The sequence below is a fragment of the Jaculus jaculus genome, chromosome 10, assembly GCF_020740685.1.
Source record: "Jaculus jaculus isolate mJacJac1 chromosome 10, mJacJac1.mat.Y.cur, whole genome shotgun sequence".
Taxonomy (NCBI): Eukaryota; Metazoa; Chordata; class Mammalia; order Rodentia; family Dipodidae; genus Jaculus; species Jaculus jaculus.
Window position 1 is genome coordinate 20,794,691 of NC_059111.1, and position 19,403 is coordinate 20,814,093.

The following is a 19,403-nucleotide window of genomic DNA, read 5'->3' on the forward strand; positions in this document are numbered from 1 at the left end:
AACTGAGCCTCGAACCGGGGTCCTTAGGCTTCACAGGCAAGCGCTTAACCGCTAAGCCATCTCTCCAGCCCAAATCTAAATTTTTATATAAGATAACTTTTTATTAAAAAAAAATCTCACTTATTTTTTATCTATATTATTTATCTATTTATTTGAGAGAGAGAAAGGGAGGGAGAGAAGAGGTGTTCCAGGACCTCTAGCAACTGCAAATGAACTCCAGATACATGCATCACCTTGCGCATCTGGCTTACTTGAGTACTGGGGAATCGAACCTGGGTCCTTAGACTTTTTCACAAGCAAGTGCCTTAACCACTAAGCCATCTCTCCAGCCCTCCTCGCCCCCAGTATGGTTTTGATATGAAGTATCTCTCAGAAGGCTGGGATAAAGACTTGGTCTACCGCTGAAGGATGTGTGAGAAACATGAGGACTCTGACCTGGTCAGTAGATTTAAGTCACAGATGGATTCACAATTTGGTGACATTATTGGGAGTTGGTAGAAGCTGGCTGCTGGGGGCTGTTGGAAGGGTGTACCTTGTTCTTGGTCCTTTCCTGTCTATGTCTCAACTTCCCAGCTGTCATGAGAGAGCACCTTGACTCTACCATAGTCTCCCTGATGTTCTGCCTGGCCTCAGGCCCAAAGCTATAAAGTCATCCAACTATGGACTGAATCCTCTGAAATCATGAACCACAATGCATCTTTCCTCCCTAAGGCTGCTTCCTCAGTATGCGATCAGAGCAATAACGACAACATGACTAACACACTTCCTTCCCCGCCCCAGCTCTCCAAAGTGGGATCAGTCTCTTGCTACCACCATTTGTTTGGCCAGTCCTCTGTTCTCATAGGAGACCCTTGGCCAGGATGAATGATCAGAACCTCAGACCTCTTTTCATCGTTTCTCCTTAGGCTGCATTTGGAGGGAGCCCTGCCTTGCCCGGCTTTCTGAGGAGCAGAGGGTGGGTAGGTGCATTGGCCAGCTTCTCGTTGCTGAGACAAAATAGTTAACAGAAACCAGCTTAAGGAAGGGCTTATTTCAGCTTTGTAGTTCCAGGTTGCAGTCCACCAAGGCAGGCAGGGCATGATGTCAGGAGTTGGTCACATTCAGTCCATCGGTGAAGAAGCAGGGGAGAGCCATGGATGCTGTGCGCTCAGCTAGCGCTCTCCATTTTCCATAGTCTAGGATCATAGCCCATGGGATGGTGCCACTCACAATTAGGGATCCTCCTACCTCAACTAATCTAAACCAGAAAATCCCTTGGGGACATGATGAGAGGTTTGCATGGTGATTCTAGATGGGGTCAAGTTGCCAACCAGAGATCAAGCTTCACAAGTGGGTAGCCCTGGAGCCTGGGTTTCTGTATCACCTCTGAAATGTCAGTAGGGAGAATGGTGACTCTCCCTACTGCCTACATAGTCAATCTGCTCTACCGAGGGAGCTCCCGGCCCCTGCATATCTGGGCAGGAATGGGAAGAACAGAGGCGCAGGCAGGTGTGCAAGCCTGAGTGTTCCTGGCAGGGAGTCAGAACGGGTCAACATGGGGCCAGGCCCTGGGCAGTGCCAGCTTGAGGTCACCCAAGACTCCCTCCATCTCCTTGACCAGTTGGTTGAGGCCAGGTGAAGGGCGAGAGGCGAGTGGTGATGGCAGCTGTGTTGGGATGCAGAGCGGGCAGGTGGGCAAAGTCAGGTGGTATCATCATCCAAACTGGCTCCCTCCATCAGGAGGACATGGCCTCAGCGTTCTACTTAGTGGGCCCGTAGGGAAGGGTTTGGGAGACTATCACAGCTCTGTTTAACTTATAGAATCCAGTGATTTTTCAAGGGCTTGAGAATTACCTGGGTGCTAATTAATCACACGCTGCTCTTATCTATGAATTAAATGAATCCCCGTCACGATACGCTACTCAATAGCATGTTACTGACCTCACTTAAATCCATTCTCCATTCTCAGACTTGGCAGATGTCTGCTCCTTTGCCCCTAGTCAGAAGGATCAGGTAGATTAGATGGAGCTAAGGGTCTCCAAAGCTGTTGGATAAAGGTGCTGTTGACGTTCCCATTTTTACATCAGTGTAAACCCTCACTCTATTACAATGCAAAAGGCTTCACTCTACTGTCTGCTATACGGTCACCTTAGCCATCTTTATTTTGAGGTCCCACTGGCACCAGTGACCTTCATTCCAACTTCTAGTTACCCAGGGTTGACCCTTTTCCGGTTGCTCTGCTAGACTTCATAAATGATTGAAATTGTAGCAGTGTTAAGTTCTGGCCTACCAATTTCTGCTGTGTAACTCTGAGCATCGTTCCCCAGTGCTCATTCACCTGACATGGAAAATGAAAGCTGTGGCTAATTTATTTACTCAATAAATAATTATTGAGCAACCTATTCTATTCTGGGCCCAACTAAATCTGTCATTTAGTGTTAGTTAAAAAGGCATAGTCTTATGCCTAGCCTGTATCGTGTTATCTATAAATGCCAGTTTTCTCATACAAGTCGCAGCGCTGGAAGGCAGAATGGGTGGTAGGTAAGAAAGAGTGAGAGGGGGCAGACATCAGGAACTCGGGAAGGAAGCGTGAAGGGCTGAGCTTGCTGTCTCCTGGATACCCAGCCTCCCTTGTTAACACTGGCTGGCTTTGTCTGTAGGGAAAGGGGGTGGTGCTAGGGTCTTTGAATAGCGTGCCCTCTTTTCTGCCCTTGGTTTAATCAGACAACCACTATAGACCACATCATTGGTCCCTTGGTCCTTCATTTAGGAAATGGAGATGGACATCTTTCTTCTCAGGCACTTGGGGACACTACAGTGCTCCCATCTACCAAAGTGCAGACAAGGCTGAGGATTCCCCAGCTCTGAGAACATGTCCCAGAATGGGCCCCTCACAAACTTGGCCCCTTTAGCTTCTGGCATTTTCCCCAGGTATCCTGGCAAGGCTGGACCCAGCAACACCTCTGACTTCTCAGTGCTGAAACCCCACACCCTTCAGTTCTGGCTCCCAGACACCACCAAATCAAACCCTCCCAGAGTGTGTATGTGCACATGTGTGCATGCACGCACATGTTAGCTACATGAGACTTGCTCCATCTGAGGTTTTCATGATAGTGGACTGGATGTATGCACGGTACATGTTCCTTCTGCAAAGGGTCGGCTTATCCATTCAACAAACATGCATGGACCCCTCGTATCAGGCTGAGTCAGGACTTGGGATACTCAGGGTGACAGTAGCTAAGTTCTCCTAAAAGTGGAACCAGATTCACAGTGTCCTCCTCCTAACAACACGTCCTACTTCCCGAGTTCCACCCAGCCCCAGCTCTCACCCAAGAACGTTCTTGAGTACTAGGTCACTGAGTTTGGGGTTGAATCTTGGCTCCGTAAGTCATCCTATGGGTCCTTTAGCAAGTGACCTGATTTCTCAGAACCCCAGTTTCCCCATCCAGAAGTAGACAACAAGCGAAACTGCTCATCTCCTCATTTCTGTGAGGGATAAATGAGATTAAGGCACATGCTTGGCCCAGGCCAGTGCATAGTACGTACTCATCAAATGGGACCAATTCATTCTGACTCCTCTCTGGAAGAGGGAGACCTGGCTCCCTCTCGCCTCCTCCACAGCACATAGAAGAAAGTACACACAGCAGGTGGTGAGTGAAATCAGACTTCCTTTGAAGCAGAGCTGGTGGCCATCCCCTCCTCCAGGAGCGAAGCCAATACCAGCAAAAGCTGGGAGGAGGCAGAGCCAAGCTGAGAAGGAGACGAGCTTGGTTGTGTCTGCCCCAAGCCTGGGAGTTCCTTCCCCAGAGGTGCCAGTTCTTGGCTCCTTCTCCCTCTGGGTAGGTATGTTCTGTTTCAAGTCCTAAGAAGCCCCAGTGATCCCAACCATTAACAGTGAGACCCCTGAATGAGTGTGGCAGTCAAGTGTGTCCTGGACCTCCTCCAGAGTGGATGTCTATCTGCTTCATAAATATCGCCTCTTCCAGGGGACACACCATTGTCTCGCCTGGGTGCATGACCATATATAGTCACATGAACCAGCGTGTGGGAAACTCAGAAAGGAACCTTACCTAGGGCTCTCTCGGAGACTGGCTCTATTCCTCTTCCTCTGAGGAATAAGGCCCAGTCTCTGTAGGGTTCATCTTCCCGACTATTGCAAAAACAAGAAAAGTAATCTTATCATCAGAGGGGGAAAAGGCATATCTTAGAGAGGGAGTGTAGGACGGGTAGGGACTGCCCAGCTCATCTGGGAGGGTAGGACCCAGCTTCCCCTTGTCTTCTGAACTAAGGTCCTATCACAGATCTGAGATGCTTTCACAGAATCCCCTCTTTACATGGGTGGACATTTAGTTAAGTGCCAAGAAGCTCTGAGGATCCCACCCCATTGTCAGGGAGGCTCATGGGTTTTTCTGGGCCAATAGAGGGGCATAGCCACTCGCCATCAGGCCTAGCTTGTGAAGAATTAGCCCTTCCCACCCCATCCCCAAGTCTCTACAATGGAAGATGCACCCCGGCTAGCTCCTTAGGCTTCTGAACCCACTACATCAGGGACAGATCCCACCCTGTAGTACACCCTAGGTCTGCCAGACCTCTACATTGTGTCCCTGTGTCCTTTCCACACCATCCCACTGACCCCTACGGCAACATCTCTCCAGATGGGGGCAGCCGGTGATGGCAGGTCACCTCTAGGCTTCAGGCTCCTTTGAGCTACACAAAGCCATATAGTACTGGTGACTCAAGATGGCTTCAAGGGGCTGAAGAGATGGCTCAGCTGTTAAGGCACTTGCCTGCAAAGCCTAATGACCCGGGCTCAACTCCCCAGTTACCTATGCAAAGCCAAATGCACAAGGTGGCATATGTGTCTGGAGTTTGTCTACAGTAGCTAGAGGCCCTGTTGTGCCCATTCTCTCTCCCTCTCTCTGCCTTTTCCTCCCACTCTCTCAAATAAAGAAACATATATATTGGTTTTTTGAGATAGGGTCTCGCTCTAGCCCCGGCTGACCTGGAATTCACTATGTAGTCTCAGAGTGACCTTGAACTCACGGCGATCCACCTACCTCTGCCTCCCGAGTGCTGGGATTAAAGGCGTGAGCCACCACGCCCGGCTAAGAAACACATTTTTTAAAAAGATGGCTTCAAGCCCCACAAGAATGGCATCTTTCCCCTTCTGCGTGGGACCTTTACCTGGTCGCCACTGGAAAGGAGGCCCCTGCTGATCGGTGTATGCATCAAGTGCTTGTGCACTCACCATCTTTGCACACTCGCCATCTTGCACACTCACCATGCTGCACACTCGCCATCTTGCTGGAGCCCTGTGGCAGCCAGTGTGATGAGTGAAGACTAGCAGATTCACTTTACAGACGGAAGGCCCAGAGCAGGAAACGGATTCACTCAAGGTCACATACACATCTGCTAGATGTAAACCACATCAGGTGGGCAAGGAGGGGCACATATTTTGTGACCTTGAATGTTATTTCGCCTCTCTGAGCTTCAGCCTCCTCATCTGAAAAGCGAGGTAATGATGTTCCCTGTACTTAGGTGAAACAAGGTAATTCTGTAAAATTCATTCAGTACAGTGGCACGCTCAGTAAGAGAGCCATGATTGTGATGATTGTCTCGAGGACATCCAGACACTGTCACTGTGCAGGTCTCTCTGCTTCTAGACGCTTCCCTAGCCTCTGTTCAGGACTTGCTAAGGTGGGGGCTGGAGAGATGGCTTAGTGGTTAAGCACTTGCCTGTGAAGCCTAAGGACCTCGGTTTGAGGCTTGATTCCCTAGGACCCACGTAAGTCAGATGTACAAGGTGGCACATGCATCTGGAGTTCATTTGCAGTAGCTGGAAGCTCTGGTGTGCCCATTCTCTCTCTCTTTCTCTTAAATAAATAAAATATATATTAAAAAAACACACACCACTTGGTAAGGTGGATGAAGGGGCTGGGTGTGGAGAAACAGGGGCTGAGTCAGGCTGTGGAACACCCCTCTTGGCTGCCTGTCCTGGTGCAGGTAGACAAGACCTTCCATGGCCTGGTTCCCAGGCCTGTGAGAGCTGCTGCCTGCTGCTTATGCACACACCTCGGGTCTACTCGGACAGAGCCGAGACTGAACCTTAGAGAACAGCTGAGAATGGAAGTTGAAAGGACTGGAGTGGACCAAACATTTCACACTGAGGTCTGCCCACCCTGCTTGGTCCCACGGGCTCTGAGGAAGCTGGCTTCCCAGCAGCAAGGCTTGTTGCAACAGCCGCTCACCTTTCTAATGTCCGGGACAACCCTGCAATGCAAAGGGATGAAGGCAGGGTTGGCAAAGGCCTGCCTTGGAGATGGATGGCGGAGCTGATCATCCAGGGCCTGACCAAAGTGATGACAGATCCAAGATCTCTGTCTTGCGACTGAGCTTGGCACTGGAACACTGGCCCCTCACACTATCTCTGGCTGTGGTGTCCCTTGAAGCACATGACTCAGGCCAGCTAGCCACACAGTGCCGTGGTGCCCTAGAGCCCTTCCAAGAGGTTTCCTCTCCCTCCCCAGGAGCCCGACCGTGAGTGGGGGAGGGCTGACTTTCATATCACGCGTCCTGGGACTCAGAAGACCTGCAGGCATCCAGCTACTGTGAGATCAGCTCTCTGAAGGCTTTGGGGCCTGTGGGCCTGGATCCTTAGCATTTGTGAATTTTATTATGACTGTGTTTGTTTAAATATATATAATATATATATATATATTTATATTTTTATATTTATAACTCTATGTGTTCCCCAGCCCTTAATTCTTCCCCTTGGATTTCTGTCTGGTGGCTGTGTAGGGCAGCACCGTCTGTGTGCTCTTGTCCGACACTGTCTGGGTGCTGCTGTTCCTCGTGACCCTTCGAGTCTGTTCCGGGGCCAACGTGGGACCCGAGCGGCGGCGGGTCAGTGGAGAGCGCCTGGTCTTGTAGGGGGCTGGGGAGGGCTTGAGGGGCCCTGTGTGGGGCTCCATTAGAGGCAGTTCCAGGGCCAGGCCCGCATCCTCCTCTTCGGCCTCCTCCTCGCCAACCCCCTCCTCATCGTCACAGCAGAGAGCGTGGTAGAGCACTTTGTCACTGAACCGGACCCTCTCTCGCGTCCCTGGGGTCCGCTGGGGCGCCTGACCCTTCGCAGGGCCAGCGCTGAAGGCCTCTTCACTGGAGGAGTCTGGCGTCTCCACTCGCGGCCCATTGGGAATGGGCACGCCACCGTTCATGAGCCGGTAGTCGGGACCGGCGCCTGGCCGCGGTGCCTCGGGGCCGTCCACGGAGTCCGAGGGGGTGGAGACGTCCAGAAAGGAGCAGAACTCCCAGCTGTCCGAGAGGGTATCAGCGGTCATGAAGTCCAGGTTACCCAGGTCAAAGGGGCCGCCCACGCCTGCCTTGTCGCTGCTGGAGGTGCTGCTCACAGTGGCTGTGGTCCAGTCGTCCGGTTCAAGTTCAAAGTCAAAGTCGGAGGTTAGCTTGTCAATCTGACTCACCACCTAGCCAGGGAGAGAGTCAGGAAGTGAGAGGTGGCCGTTGAGACCCAGCATGCATGCCTCTACCCTGCCCTGGAGCCCTTCTGACTGGTGTCCCTGCAGGGTAGTTACTGGGCTTGAGGTCACGGGTTTGTTTGCCCTGTTTAGTGATCAGACTGGACAAGGGTAGGCATAGCTGGCTCAAGCCTTTCCCAAAGGCTGGCTCACAACTCCTTAGTCCTTGCGGGGAGGCATTTCTTACCAGCTCTGCACCCTGTCCACTCACACATCCTTCTCTCCCAAACTATGCTGCTATTTGGGGTGGGGGCAGCTGTGGTGATCAGGACCCCCCCCCCGTGTCTTCTGATTGAGAGGTGGCCTGATCAATGGAGAGAGGAGAGGCCCACACACTCTCAGAGAGAAATGATAAAGAGTAGGTAGTTATGGGGCTGGAGATAGGGCTTAGCAGTTAAGGCACTTGCCTAGAAAGCCTAACAACCGGGGTTTGATTCCCCAGTGCCCAAGTAAGCCAGATACACAAAATGGTGCATGCACTTGGAGATCATATGCAGTGGCTGGAGGCCCTGGTGCGCCCATTCTCTCTGTCTCTCTACTTCTCTCTGCTTGCAAACAAATCAATTAAAATATTGGGCTGGAGAGATGGCTTAGCAGTTAAGGCAACTGCACAAAGGTGAGGCAAGTGCAAGGTTGCACATGCCCACTAGGTGGCGCAAGCTCTGGGGTGCGATTTCAGTGGCTGAGGCTCTGGTGCAATTTTCTCTCTCTAAAATAAAAAAAAAAAAAGAATAAAAGAGTGGTTATGAAGAGGACCCTGTCTTTTGGGGGTCTTCTCCAGCCCCAAGGACTGGAGCAGCAAGTGTGTGGCACTGGCTAGCTCCCGCTCCATTTCCTTCAACGCCATGCTCCAGAGCCGCCTCTGCCCTGGCTTTCCCTGCCCACTACAGAGCCAGCAGAGATCAATTCCAGCTTGTTGGGAGAAGGGACACAGCGAGGGTTCTTTGGTAAGCATGAAAGAGACCATCCATCCTGGCTTACGGCTGCTTGTTAAGCACACTCAGGGGGCAATTCAGCCACCGAGGTCGCTGCACCCTGCTCTGCCCTCCATAAATGGAAGTCTTTGGCCTGAGCCCAGGCGACCCTGCCTGTGGTCAGCCCCGTTGCCTGGGCTTGCGTCGGCACATAAATCAGGGTGGAAGAGAGAGTGGGAGAGGAAGGAGGGCCAGGCAGAGGCCTAAGAAGAGGATGGAGCATGAGGGGTGAGAGAAGCGAGCCAGGCCAAGACCAAAAGTACCAAGAAGCAAATGTCAGGGAGGGTCCAGGCGTCGGAGCCATGGCTTAGGCACAGGGCAGCTAGTGGGTGAGTTATCCAAGCAAGTCCTAATCCAGTACTCATTTATTGGGGAACCACTCGCTGTAGATGCAGCTCTACGCCTGGGAGGGGCAGGTGGTGAGTGCTCCGAGGTAAAGGAGAATGTGGGCCAAGATGCTGTGGGGAGCAGCTGGGATCAGTGGGAGATGGCCTGGCTGGCCCTGTCCCTTTTAAGGCCTCAGTCTCTCAATCTCTAAATGGGTACAGCAGGTGAAGTAGCGTACCGCCTCTGAGATTCTAGGGATCTTGTGTGTGTGAGGGCGACTCCGAGGAGCTGTGGGGAGTGGGTACTCAGGAAGGCCCACTCCCTGCGGCCCTAGGCCAGGAGTAGAGGGGTGCAGAGGAGTGGAGAAGTCAGAACACCTGGTGGGCGGGCTCGAGACATTGCTCCGGCTTCGGGGGAAAGTCACAAAAGCTTTCTGGACCTCAATTTCTTTCAGCCCTAACTTGAGTTGGGATTTCCCATCCTGGCCAGCAAGAAGGCTGGTAGAAGGACTCTAAGGGGCCCTGGGCATAAAAGTAGCCACACCATCCACTTTGGAGCACCTACCCTATGTGACAGGCTTTCTACTCTATTCCTGAGAGCTCCCACTGTCCATGAGATCTTAACGCTGCCATACGCTGCTGTCATGCAGTCTGAAAAACACTGGTTTTGGGTGTTGGGGAATTCCGCCGGGGGCGGCCTCAGGAGTGGCTCTGCGACTCAGGCAGCCACAGGCTCGCATGGGACTCCCTGCTTAGAGAGAGCTGTCACCAGTTACTGCAGTCCGAGAGTTGAATGACTTGGCTGGGATTTCACAGACTCAGCAGAGGCCAGGCTGGGCAGAAGCTGGCCTTCCTGATCGCTTAGTGACAGGTACACTGTCAGGCCTGAGGCCCCACAGCAGGAATGCCCAGGGAGCGCCCAGCAAAAGACCAAGAAGCCTTGAGCTTGAACATGCTCCTCCTACCCAAGAAAAACCCTGGCTGGCCACTTGCTCTGGAGGCTTCCCTTCTTCATTAATGCCCTGGGGTGTAGAAGAATGCGGAAAGGGGAGCCTGGGATCCAGCCTCATGCTCACCTCCTCTTTGCAGTGGAACTGAAGGCAGATGGTAACCCACCTCCTGGCTGTGGTCTTTTGCACTAACTCCTCCTTGCAATGAAGGCTCAACAGATACGACCACGCTTTAAACTGCGCCGTCAGGATGGCCGAGTCTCTAAGGACTTGGGCTCTGGAGCCAGAGCTGGGCTCCAACCCTGACTTCATCACAAACCGGCTTGTAACTTTGGCCATGTTACTCAACTTCTCTCTGCCTGTTTCCTCATCAAAGGCAGATTCTGGTAGTCCCTACTTGATTGGGGGGGGGGGGGCTAGTGAGGGCTTGATGACCTAATGCTCTCGGGAAAGCATGCAGAACAACATGGATGATCACTAGGCACCACACACCCATGGACATAAACACATGCCTAGGCCCCTGGAACAGATGGGAATTCAGGCCTTAGAACAGATGGGAATTCGTTCTTCACCTTCCCCCCCACCCCCAAAATGCCACACTGATGGGTACTTTCGGCATCTGGGGAGGAATATCGGGATACAGTGCACCTGCTGTGACCTTGCAGGCGGGTCTGCCCATTTTGCCTAAAGTGTGTTTGTGTCCGGATGGGACATGATCCTGAGACGTCCTGGAGACCCAGAGGCTGTGAGATTCAGACGCGAGCCTGGCTGATCATGAACGTGAGAAAGTTCTGAGCTTCTGTGTGTGTGGGGGGAGGGGGGGTCTTGGGTTAGCCCCTAAAACCTGCTGCCCCTCTCTAGTACCTCGTTTCACAGGCCAGGGTGGAGGTCAGGAGTGGGACAGGCCTGCTTGTGTGACCTGCCTCTCCTCTCTGGTTGCCTTGAAATCTGAATTTTTTTTCCCCCCTGAGATTTAATAATCATTTTGCCTACATGTAACTTGGGATTGTCTTGGAGTGCAGGGAAATAATTATATACACAGAAAGAAAGAGATGGAGAGACAGAATCGAAAGCCACAAAGTAACACAACCTTAGCGCTGGAAGGGACTGGTGAGACCCTGTGGAATCCACCTGTTCCATTCTCCTTGCTGATGGGAAAACTGAAGCCCAGGCCCTAGAAAGAGCTGAACTGAGTGAGGCCAGAAGGCGAGTCCTGACTCCTGGGCTTGGCACCCAGACCCCAAGGTTGACCTGGGGGGTTATTGTGCTGGGAGGGATAAGGGTGAGTGGCAGACCCCCACCCCTGTGCTGAGGGCATGCCCATCCTCTGTCCTGGTTCTAGCTGTGGCTGTGGCTCCTCTTCCTTGAACAACTGTAAATCTTCCCTCCAACAGCAATTTCCTGGTCCCATCTGCCCCAACTTCTACATTACGGAATGTTCTCAGCAGCAGGACCACACCACCCCTCTGCCACTAGCCCTTTCCTGCTCCCCAAACCTGAGCCTCCCAGGTACCACCCCCTTTTCCCTCCAGCAAGCGGCGTTTCCCCCTCAGCTCCCTGCACATTCCACTGCCGCTCACAGCTGCCTCGGGGCTCACCTGGCATGCCCTTCCTGCCACCCTCTTCACTGCCTGTCCTCACTGCCTGTCGGAAGCCTCCTGGTTCCCAGCTGAAGGCATTACTGGTCACAACTACACGCTTACTCATATATGTTGTCACAGGATCAATATCTATCTCCCCACTAGCTGGTAAGCCTTATAGATGGTTACCCACCATTGTACCCCACACTTGGTACATTCTACAAATGCAGCTAAGGACTGAATGCTCCAGCAGCGAGAAGGCTGGGGTGTCTTTGCTACAAACGTGGACACCCCCCCCCAAGATGCTTGCTCAGCACCCCCCTCCAGTCCTGGGCTGAGCTCCCTCTCAAAGGAACGCACATCTCTGTTTCTCCCGACACACACACACACCCCAGACCCGACAGTCCCAGAACCAGTGTCCCCCCACCTCCTTCCTTCTCTCCCCAGCTCCCTGGGTAGCCGGTTACATAACTGGGAAATCTGCATTATTTATGACCACTGATTATTTTTTAATTCCGTGATTACGTTGTTTATTATCTTCTGGGGGAGGGGAGGCTGGGGCATTGGGGAGAGGGGAGCAAGCTGACTGTGTGATTCATAGCTCTCATTCTGCAATTTGGCCTAATTGGCTAGGGAGCCTCCATGAATCTGTCTGGAGGAGGACAAGGTAAAGGGAAAAAAAGAGAGAGGAAAAGGACAGCATGAAAAAAAAAAATTATAAGAAAAAAAAATCGGCACAAGTCGTGCTGAGCTGCAGGTGATGGAGCTGACCCACTTTGGCACAGCCCTGTGGTCCCCAGCCTCTCCTGGTCCAGCTGCTTCCTGACTGGGTCACATTTATTTCTCTTTCACTTGCAAGGCCTGTGGCTTTTTCCCTGCCACCTTCAGATGCCATACCTGGCAGATGGGCGTGTGCCATTGGACAACCAGTAACCAGGCTGCAGGCTGCTACAGTGCCTGTTTGCTATGAAAACCAGGAGGCAGGACCCTCCACTACCACACCAGCCTGAGGAGAGACTGTACCCACTCCATCCTATTGAGACACTGGGACCAAGCTGGGCAGCTTCACCCATAAAATAAATCTTAAGAATCACTGATGATGATGTGGGGTCATTGAAAAGTTCCTTTTTTTTTAAAGGTAGGGTCAGCTCAAACTGACCTGGAATTCACTATGGAGTCTCAGGGTGGCCTTGAACTCATGGTGATCCTCCTACCTCTGCCTCCCGAGTGCTGGGATTAAAGGCGCGCGCCACTAGGCTGCACTGTGAAAAGATCACTTTTGAACCCCGACAGAACAGGGGGAGGCCAAGTACCTGCTCAAGGTGGGTACCACACATCTGGCCAGCCCAGGAAGAGGCCCCTCAGCCCTGTGGGAGCACTGGGACTGTAGGTAGCAGGGGGGAAGTGGGGAGGCCGATTCCTACCTAGAAGTACAACCGGGAGGTTCTGGAGTGCGTGTGGGATTCTCACCGACAGCAGATTCCAGTTCCATATCTGGCTGTGCAAAGTCTCATGAGATGCCTCCCTCGCCCTCTCTGAGACCCTTGCTCTGCACTGCTCCTCTAGCCTGGCTTCTTTGCCCAACACACTCCCCACCATGAGGCCCCGGCACCATGGCTCCTGCACCCACAATGCTCTGCACCCAGACGGGAGAGACCTCGCTCCTCAGTTCCCGTACATCTCTGCTCAGAAGCCACCTTATTAGAGGACCGCTTCTTGCCTCAACTACGGTCACTGTCTCTGGCCTTCCCTCACCCTGTAGGGCATGGCACTATGTCAGGTGATGCTAACGGGCCTCTGCCTTGAGGGTTCGATTCCCAACACTGTGAAGTAAAAAACAAAACAGATACGGAGCTGGCTTTGTGTCTGTCACTGTGCTAAGTAATTTACATATAATATAAAGGGAGGACATAAACACTGGGTATCTTTGTTTTACAGATGGTCTAGTAGAAGCCCAGAGAGGTAGAGTAACTTTTTGAAGTTCACAAAGTTGGGACGGGGTAACTCAGTTTTCTTTCTTTCGCTATTCCTCTCTTTCTTTCTTTTTCAAGGTAGGGTCTCTCTCTAGTCTAGGCTGACCTGGAATTCACAATGTAGTCTCAGGCTGGACTTGAGCTCATGGTGATCCTCCCCAGTGCTAGGATTAAAGGTATGTACCACCATGCCCAGCAAGGAGCCGGATGACCAGATCTGAACCAGAATCCTCTGGCTGCCTGGCTGGAGCTCCTAGTCCCTAGACTGGGCTGGGGGACACGCTAAATGAAGACCTATGGAACTCTGAGATGCTTAGAGAGCCTGCTGGAATTGGCCTGGTATCCTGGACTATTTGAGAACCTGGGAGAACTGAGGGCTAATTAATGTGTGATGTGACTGTCACATCCCTCTGCAGCAGACTCAGCTTTCAAAGCACTTTCGTATTCCTTACCTCACCTAGTCCTCTAAATGACTTTCCCCACCTTTTTGAGTAGGGACTTGCTGCCAGGGAGCCAGTGACAGAGCTGGAACGTAGTGACCCGAGAGGGAGAAGGACAGAAAGAAGGGATTTCAAATCCTCTAGGCGGGTGAGTCGGTGCTGGCTCTCCTCCTTTGTGCACTCTCACTGTGAAGACCAAGTCCTCAGGAACCCCATTTTAGAGAGGAGCAAACTGAGGCTCGGGGGCTTGTGGAGGGAGGGTCTTCCAGGATGGTGGTGTTGGTGGGGAAGGGGAGCTGCAGACAGGAGTTTGGAGGAGGCATGGCCGAGGGGGGACTGTGGAGCCTGCCTTTGACAGCCTGGCACCTTCATCAAGCTTCTTGTGTGGCATCCCTGACAACCTGGTATGAGACTCTTGCTTCCATGCCTAAGTGCTTTGGGCCTCAGTGGGCTGGTGCAGGGACTTCCCAGAGAGTGGGGTGTGATGAGAGTATAGAGCTTGCTCCCCTTTTCACCTTGAGACTACTTCTATCCCTGATGGAAAACAAAAACAAAAACAAAACACCACACCAAGGGCCTGAATAAAGCCGGACAGATGAGCTTTAGGTCTTCTTGAAGGACTGAGAAACCAAGATTAGAGGTTCCAGGGAGCAGGTTCTAAAACAGAGCCTGACACCCAGATACCCCAAAACACCCTGTCTCACAGGAAGTCAGTTCTGACCTCTCTACCCTGACCAGGTCTCCCCTTTGCCCCTCCCTGGCCTTCATACCATGTGCACATCTCCTGTCTGGGGGATCAGGGAGCTCTGAGGCTTGCTCCCCCCCAAGTTGGGTACCATTGGCAGCGGGCAGGCAGTGGCATACGGGGTAGACTCTGGTTGCTATAGAAACCTGCCAAAGTCTTGGGTGGAGACACATGGTCCACAGGGTGTGGGGGAGGGGACTCATCTAGCTCTGTCTTGGCTCAGGCCTCTGGGATACACAGCCCATCACCTAGATACCTAGAGCTCCGTGGTAGGAGGCATGGGGATGGCTGCGTGTGAAGGAAAAGGAAGGGACATCTAAGAGTGTCACACATAAATGCTGGTGCCTGAGCACTATGGCATAAATATCAGGAGTCATCTCTCATCAAAGGCCCCGTCAATATACTGAGGTCACCCAGCAGCCCACCTGCTGAATCCCAGAAATAAATGTTGGGAACCCGAATTCTAGGCTCAGTTCCGTGGGATCTTGGACAAGCCACATCCTCTCAGTTTTCTTCACCAGTGAGTGGACAGGGCTGGTCTGGATGGCTGTGCTGGGGGAGAGGAAAATGAAGCCCAGAAGATGCTCTGTGGCCTGGAACACAGCTCGGGGAGTAAGCTCAGAGCTGGGCCAAGGCTGACTTGCAAGATTATAGTCAACATAAGGTCTTTCTGGGTGGGCCTACTGGGGGTCCCATGTCCCTGACCAAGACTGAGACTTTGAACAGCTGCCATGGCCCTGATAAAACTGTATGGCATCCCAAATTAAGACAGGTGTGGGAAAAGGCAGGGTGTTAATCCGCTGAACCCATGAGACTGGAGAAGGGAGTTGCATAGCAGCCTGAGGCCTTTGACTTCCAAACTGCACTACCCAAAGATGTGCATGGGCACCCAACACAATGGCAGGAAGACCATAGCTTCTACCTACCTAAAGTACCAGTGATTCCCACCTCCCGGAAGGCTCTATGGGGCTGACCTTGGGCCTGGGGCTGCACTGCCCTCGGGCAATCACGTCCTGATACCTTGGTGACATCCCACTCCGATTCTGAACACAGCTCCACCTCTTCCCTTTGGCTCTCACGCCAGGCTGGAGAGCCAGGTTGCCAGCCTGGAGTTGGTACCCACTGCTGCCAGTCTCCTGCAGCTCCCATCCTCCTGCACAGTTGGCCAGGGAGCCCAGCCCCATCCATAACTCAGCTCCATGCTTTTCCTCTCTCTCTGCAGGGGCCCTGGTTACAAGGAGTTGGAATTTGCCTAAAGCCCACCTGGCTGGTATAAACGACACCCAGCGGGCAAATTCAGGCCAGCAGCTCAGAACGCTGGTCATGCATTTTGGGCTTGAACACAGCCCAGGGGGCAGGGCGGAGGACATGTGTACCTCATTACCCCAGCAATATAGGAAGCAGTAATTAAACCAGGCTCCACCTAGTGAGACAGAGAGGGACATATACGTCCAGTGACTTTTCAGCCTTGGCAAAAACATCCAGAAATATGTCCTGGGAGGGGGACACATCTCCCTAATGCAGAACTCTCTTCCTCCCCCCCCCCCAGGACCCCTAATCTCTACTAGCATTCCCTTCCTACCTTCATCCTGATCCCAGGGTACAGCTGGCTTGGAGTCCCCCTGATTAGGGGTTTGTGCGATCTCTGGGGTAATGCATTGCGCTGGGCCTCAAGTCGTGGGAACTGCCTCAATAAAGTCATCCACACTCTGCCAGGGCCCCTGTGACCAATTCAGAGTCCAGAGGCAGATGGAGAGATCAAGGGTTATAGCTTCACCCCAGAGGGATGTTTCCCATTAAGAAGCTGATGGTAGGATTCAGTCCTAACTGGCCACCCTGGCAGCCCTGAGTGCTAGCCACAGAGCTGGGCACGCTGGCATCTGCCCAGTCTCGGCCATACTAAGGGCTCTCCGGCCCTGAAAACAGTTTTCACAGATCTGTGGAAAGCAGAATGAGAAGGAAGGTGGTCCTCGCAGAGGGACTCACGTGCGCACGGCTTTGCACACTCAAACACACACGCGTATGTTTCAGTGCTGAGCCCAGCACAGTCAGGCTTAGGGTTTGAGGGGAGGGTGTCTCTGTTCACCGATTACTCACCTCCCTTAGTTCCTTGGCCACATCCTTGAGTTCCCGCAAGATGCCTTCCAGCTGCCCGATGACCATCTTCATGCGCTGCCGAATCCGCTCACGCTCGCCACCACTGTTGGGGTCGTCACTGGGCTGCCCGAGATCCGGGGTGCCCCGAATGTTCATGCTTCACCACGTGGCCGCAGGCCTGCCCATACTCGCCCCGGCGGGGCGCACACGTCTGCCTCCTCGGAGCCCCCCTCGGCTGGGCAGAGCTCCACATCTTAACGGCCCCCCCAAGCCCACCCTGGCCCTGGGTGGCCTTCACCCAGTCCCTGCAGCCTGCCACTCCACCTACTTGGCCTCTGGGTGGGAGATGGCGCACCCAGAGGGAGACAGTCTGGGGGGGGCGGTCAAGGTGAGGACACCAGAGGGTAGAGGGAGGGACCTTGGGTCCCAGGACCAGTCTGCAGGACTTGAAGTGCCTGTGGTATGGGAAGCTGATCTCTGCCCAATCCTGGGTGCAGAGGCAGGGGGATGACTCTGCAGGGAGTAAGGGTAGCGATGTCCTTGGGATGGGGGAAGGCAGCAGCAAGCCCCTCGCAATTCCTAGGTAGCTGCAAAGGCCGAGAGTTCTCTGGATGCAACTGACACCTGCAGAGGGATGGTGGCCAGGGTCTTCCAGATGTGAAGGGGGCTCCAGGTGTGGGCGGCGCTGGAGAGGGAGCTGTGCTGGAGGAGGGCAGCCCCCTGCAGAGAAAGCGAGCCTGGCGTCAGCCCTCCGTGGCTGCAGCGCCAGCAAGCTACCGCTATCTTCCTCCTCTCCCTGTGTGCACCTCCTTCCTTGCTGGGGATGTATTTATCTTTTGTTTGTGGGAAGGGGTGCTGGAGGCAGAGGGTTTTCAGCACACCCCTCTTCTAGAGGGACAGTAGGGGAGCCCCTGCTTTAGAAGAGGAAGAAGTCAGCCTCTTCTGGGGTACTTTGGCAGCGTCCCCCCCACCGCAACTGGCCAAGCTTGGCCCTACTGGTTCACCACCGAGTCTCTCCCAGTGGGTCATCCTTCTCCTAGTGCCCCCAGGGCGCCCTGGTTCCCCAGTGGATCCTCCTTCCACCAGCCCCGCCTTCCCTCCCAAGAAGCCCGGCTCCTAGACTCACCAAGGGTGGGGACACCGGCCTTTCCTCCAAGCAGCGTTCAGGGGGCCAAGCCCCAAGATGAGGTTGGGGGGCCCCCAAGGCTCCCTAGGGCGGGCTTCTTTCTCTGGATCCTTCGGCCCCTGGCTTCAGGGAGGTCCTCCGAGCTTCGGCCCGAGACATCTGGGCGGTGGGAGGGGGCGGGGCCTCCGCGCTCCGGGGAAGGGGGTCAGGATAAAGAAATCTCCCACCACCTGGGGCCAGGCTCCGGGTCGCGATGTTGGCGAGGGTCCCGCGGGTTCGGAGCCCCAGAGGCCACAGGTGACCCCGGGCGCCGGGTGGCCGAGACGATGCCGGGCCAGTCCCACCGCGTGAGCCAAAGTCGGAGGGGGGGTGGTGGTGGTGTGCCGAGAGGGCTCCGGGATCCCCTCAACCCACGCCCGGCATCCCCCAGGCTCCGCACGGTTTGCGACTGGCTCTGTCCAGTCCAGATCGGCGGGCTCCGGGTTCCGCCGGGGTTCGGCTTCTTGCTCTGCCCTTCGCTAGCTGGCACGGTCGGGATGACCACCGTAGTGGAAGTCGGGGGGGTGGGGGGAGAGGCGGCGGGGATGGATGCGCTCAACCCAGACCCAGAAATGTCCGCACTCCGGGCCCCGCGGTGTCCGGGGTCCGCTCAGTCCAGCCCAGCCCAGCCCCGCAGTGGGCCCGGGGCGAGCACGCTTCTCCCACGGCTCCGGTGCACAGTGGGAAAGGTCTGGATGCGGCCGGTTCTCGGGGGAGGGGCGACAGGGGGGTGCGCGCGGAGAGGCGAGGGGGTGGGGGCCCGGGGCGGACGGGCTCGGTCCCGGGCGGAGAAGAACGGAGCAAGACGAGGGGGTGGGGGGGGGAGCGAGAGGATGTTCAGCGCCGGGGAGGAAGAGGAGGCGGAGGAGGAAGCGCGCGGTGGGCCGGGGCGCACCGGGGCGCTCGGGGCGCGCAGCCTCCGCTCGGTTCCCGCTGCCTCCTGCGCGCTCGCTCTCGGCTCTTCCGCGCTCCGGGGCGCCGGGGGACTTTGCCGCTGGGGCCGGGCCTCCCCTAGCTGTCCTGCCCGATGGCTTCCCTGGCAGCCGCCGCAGCCCCCTTCCCCACCGAGACCCGGTTCCCTGCCGCGCCCCCTCCCCACCTCCCTCCGGCCCGACTGGCCGCCCCGGGGCGGGCGGGCGCTGGCTCCGTCGGAGGCCGCCGGGCGGGCTCGCGCGGCTCCGCTGGCCTCGGCGGCGCTGGCAGGGAAGGGGCCGGCCCCGCGCGCCGGGAGGGAGCTTTTAAAGCGACACACACGCCTCCCAGCGCCCAGAGCTCGGCGTGCGAGCCGGGAGGGGGTCTCGACACCACCCCCACCCCACCCCACCGAGGAAGTCCGACCGGACGCGGGGAGGGGGCGCTAGCGGGGCTGATGGACAAGGGCTAGCCAGGGGCGACATCGGCTGGCCTGGGACGCACGGTGTGTGTATTGGGGGAGGAGGACGGTGGAGATGGAGGGGCAGGATGCCTTCCTACTACACCAACCCCTAGGGCTCCCCTTCCCCCCACTGCGGTGCCACCCCATGCTTCCCTTTCTGGTTGATTCCCCGCATCCGGGTCTTCCCTCTTCTCATAACCATACCTCAAACTTGACCTTGCCTTAACTCGGAAACCAGGAGCCTGGTCAAGCCCTTACTGAGGACCT

The 19,403-nt window shown here is 54.9% G+C and overlaps 1 protein-coding gene across 2 annotated transcripts; it reads right to left on the reverse strand.

Moving 5' to 3' along the window:
• Window positions 1-6,630: 6,630 nt before the first annotated feature.
• Insyn1 (inhibitory synaptic factor 1) lies at window positions 6,631-18,491 on the reverse strand. Of its 2 annotated transcripts, XM_004666703.2 has the most exons (3): window positions 17,723-18,491; window positions 16,597-17,316; window positions 6,631-7,460 (listed from the first exon to the last, which is right to left on the reverse strand). In XM_004666703.2, exons 2-3 carry the CDS (start codon window positions 16,750-16,752, stop codon window positions 6,738-6,740), a joined length of 879 nt encoding a protein of 292 aa, XP_004666760.1. In that variant the 5' UTR covers window positions 16,753-17,316; window positions 17,723-18,491; the 3' UTR covers window positions 6,631-6,737. The 2 variants fall into 2 exon arrangements, with proteins under 2 accessions (XP_004666760.1, XP_045016344.1); XM_045160409.1 differs by lacking the exons at window positions 16,597-17,316; window positions 17,723-18,491 and adding an exon at window positions 16,082-16,236.
• Window positions 18,492-19,403: the final 912 nt, after the last annotated feature.

Excerpts from the sequence above, each read along its gene's own strand:
- Insyn1 (XM_004666703.2), bottom strand. The coding sequence starts at position 16,752 with ATGAACATTCGGGGCACCCCGGATCTCGGGCAGCCCAGTGACGACCCC. Across the intron at positions 7,461-16,596 it reads TGGCCAAGGAACTAAGGGAG|GTGGTGAGTCAGATTGACAA; the intron begins GTGAGTAATCGG and ends CTCCCTGGCTAG.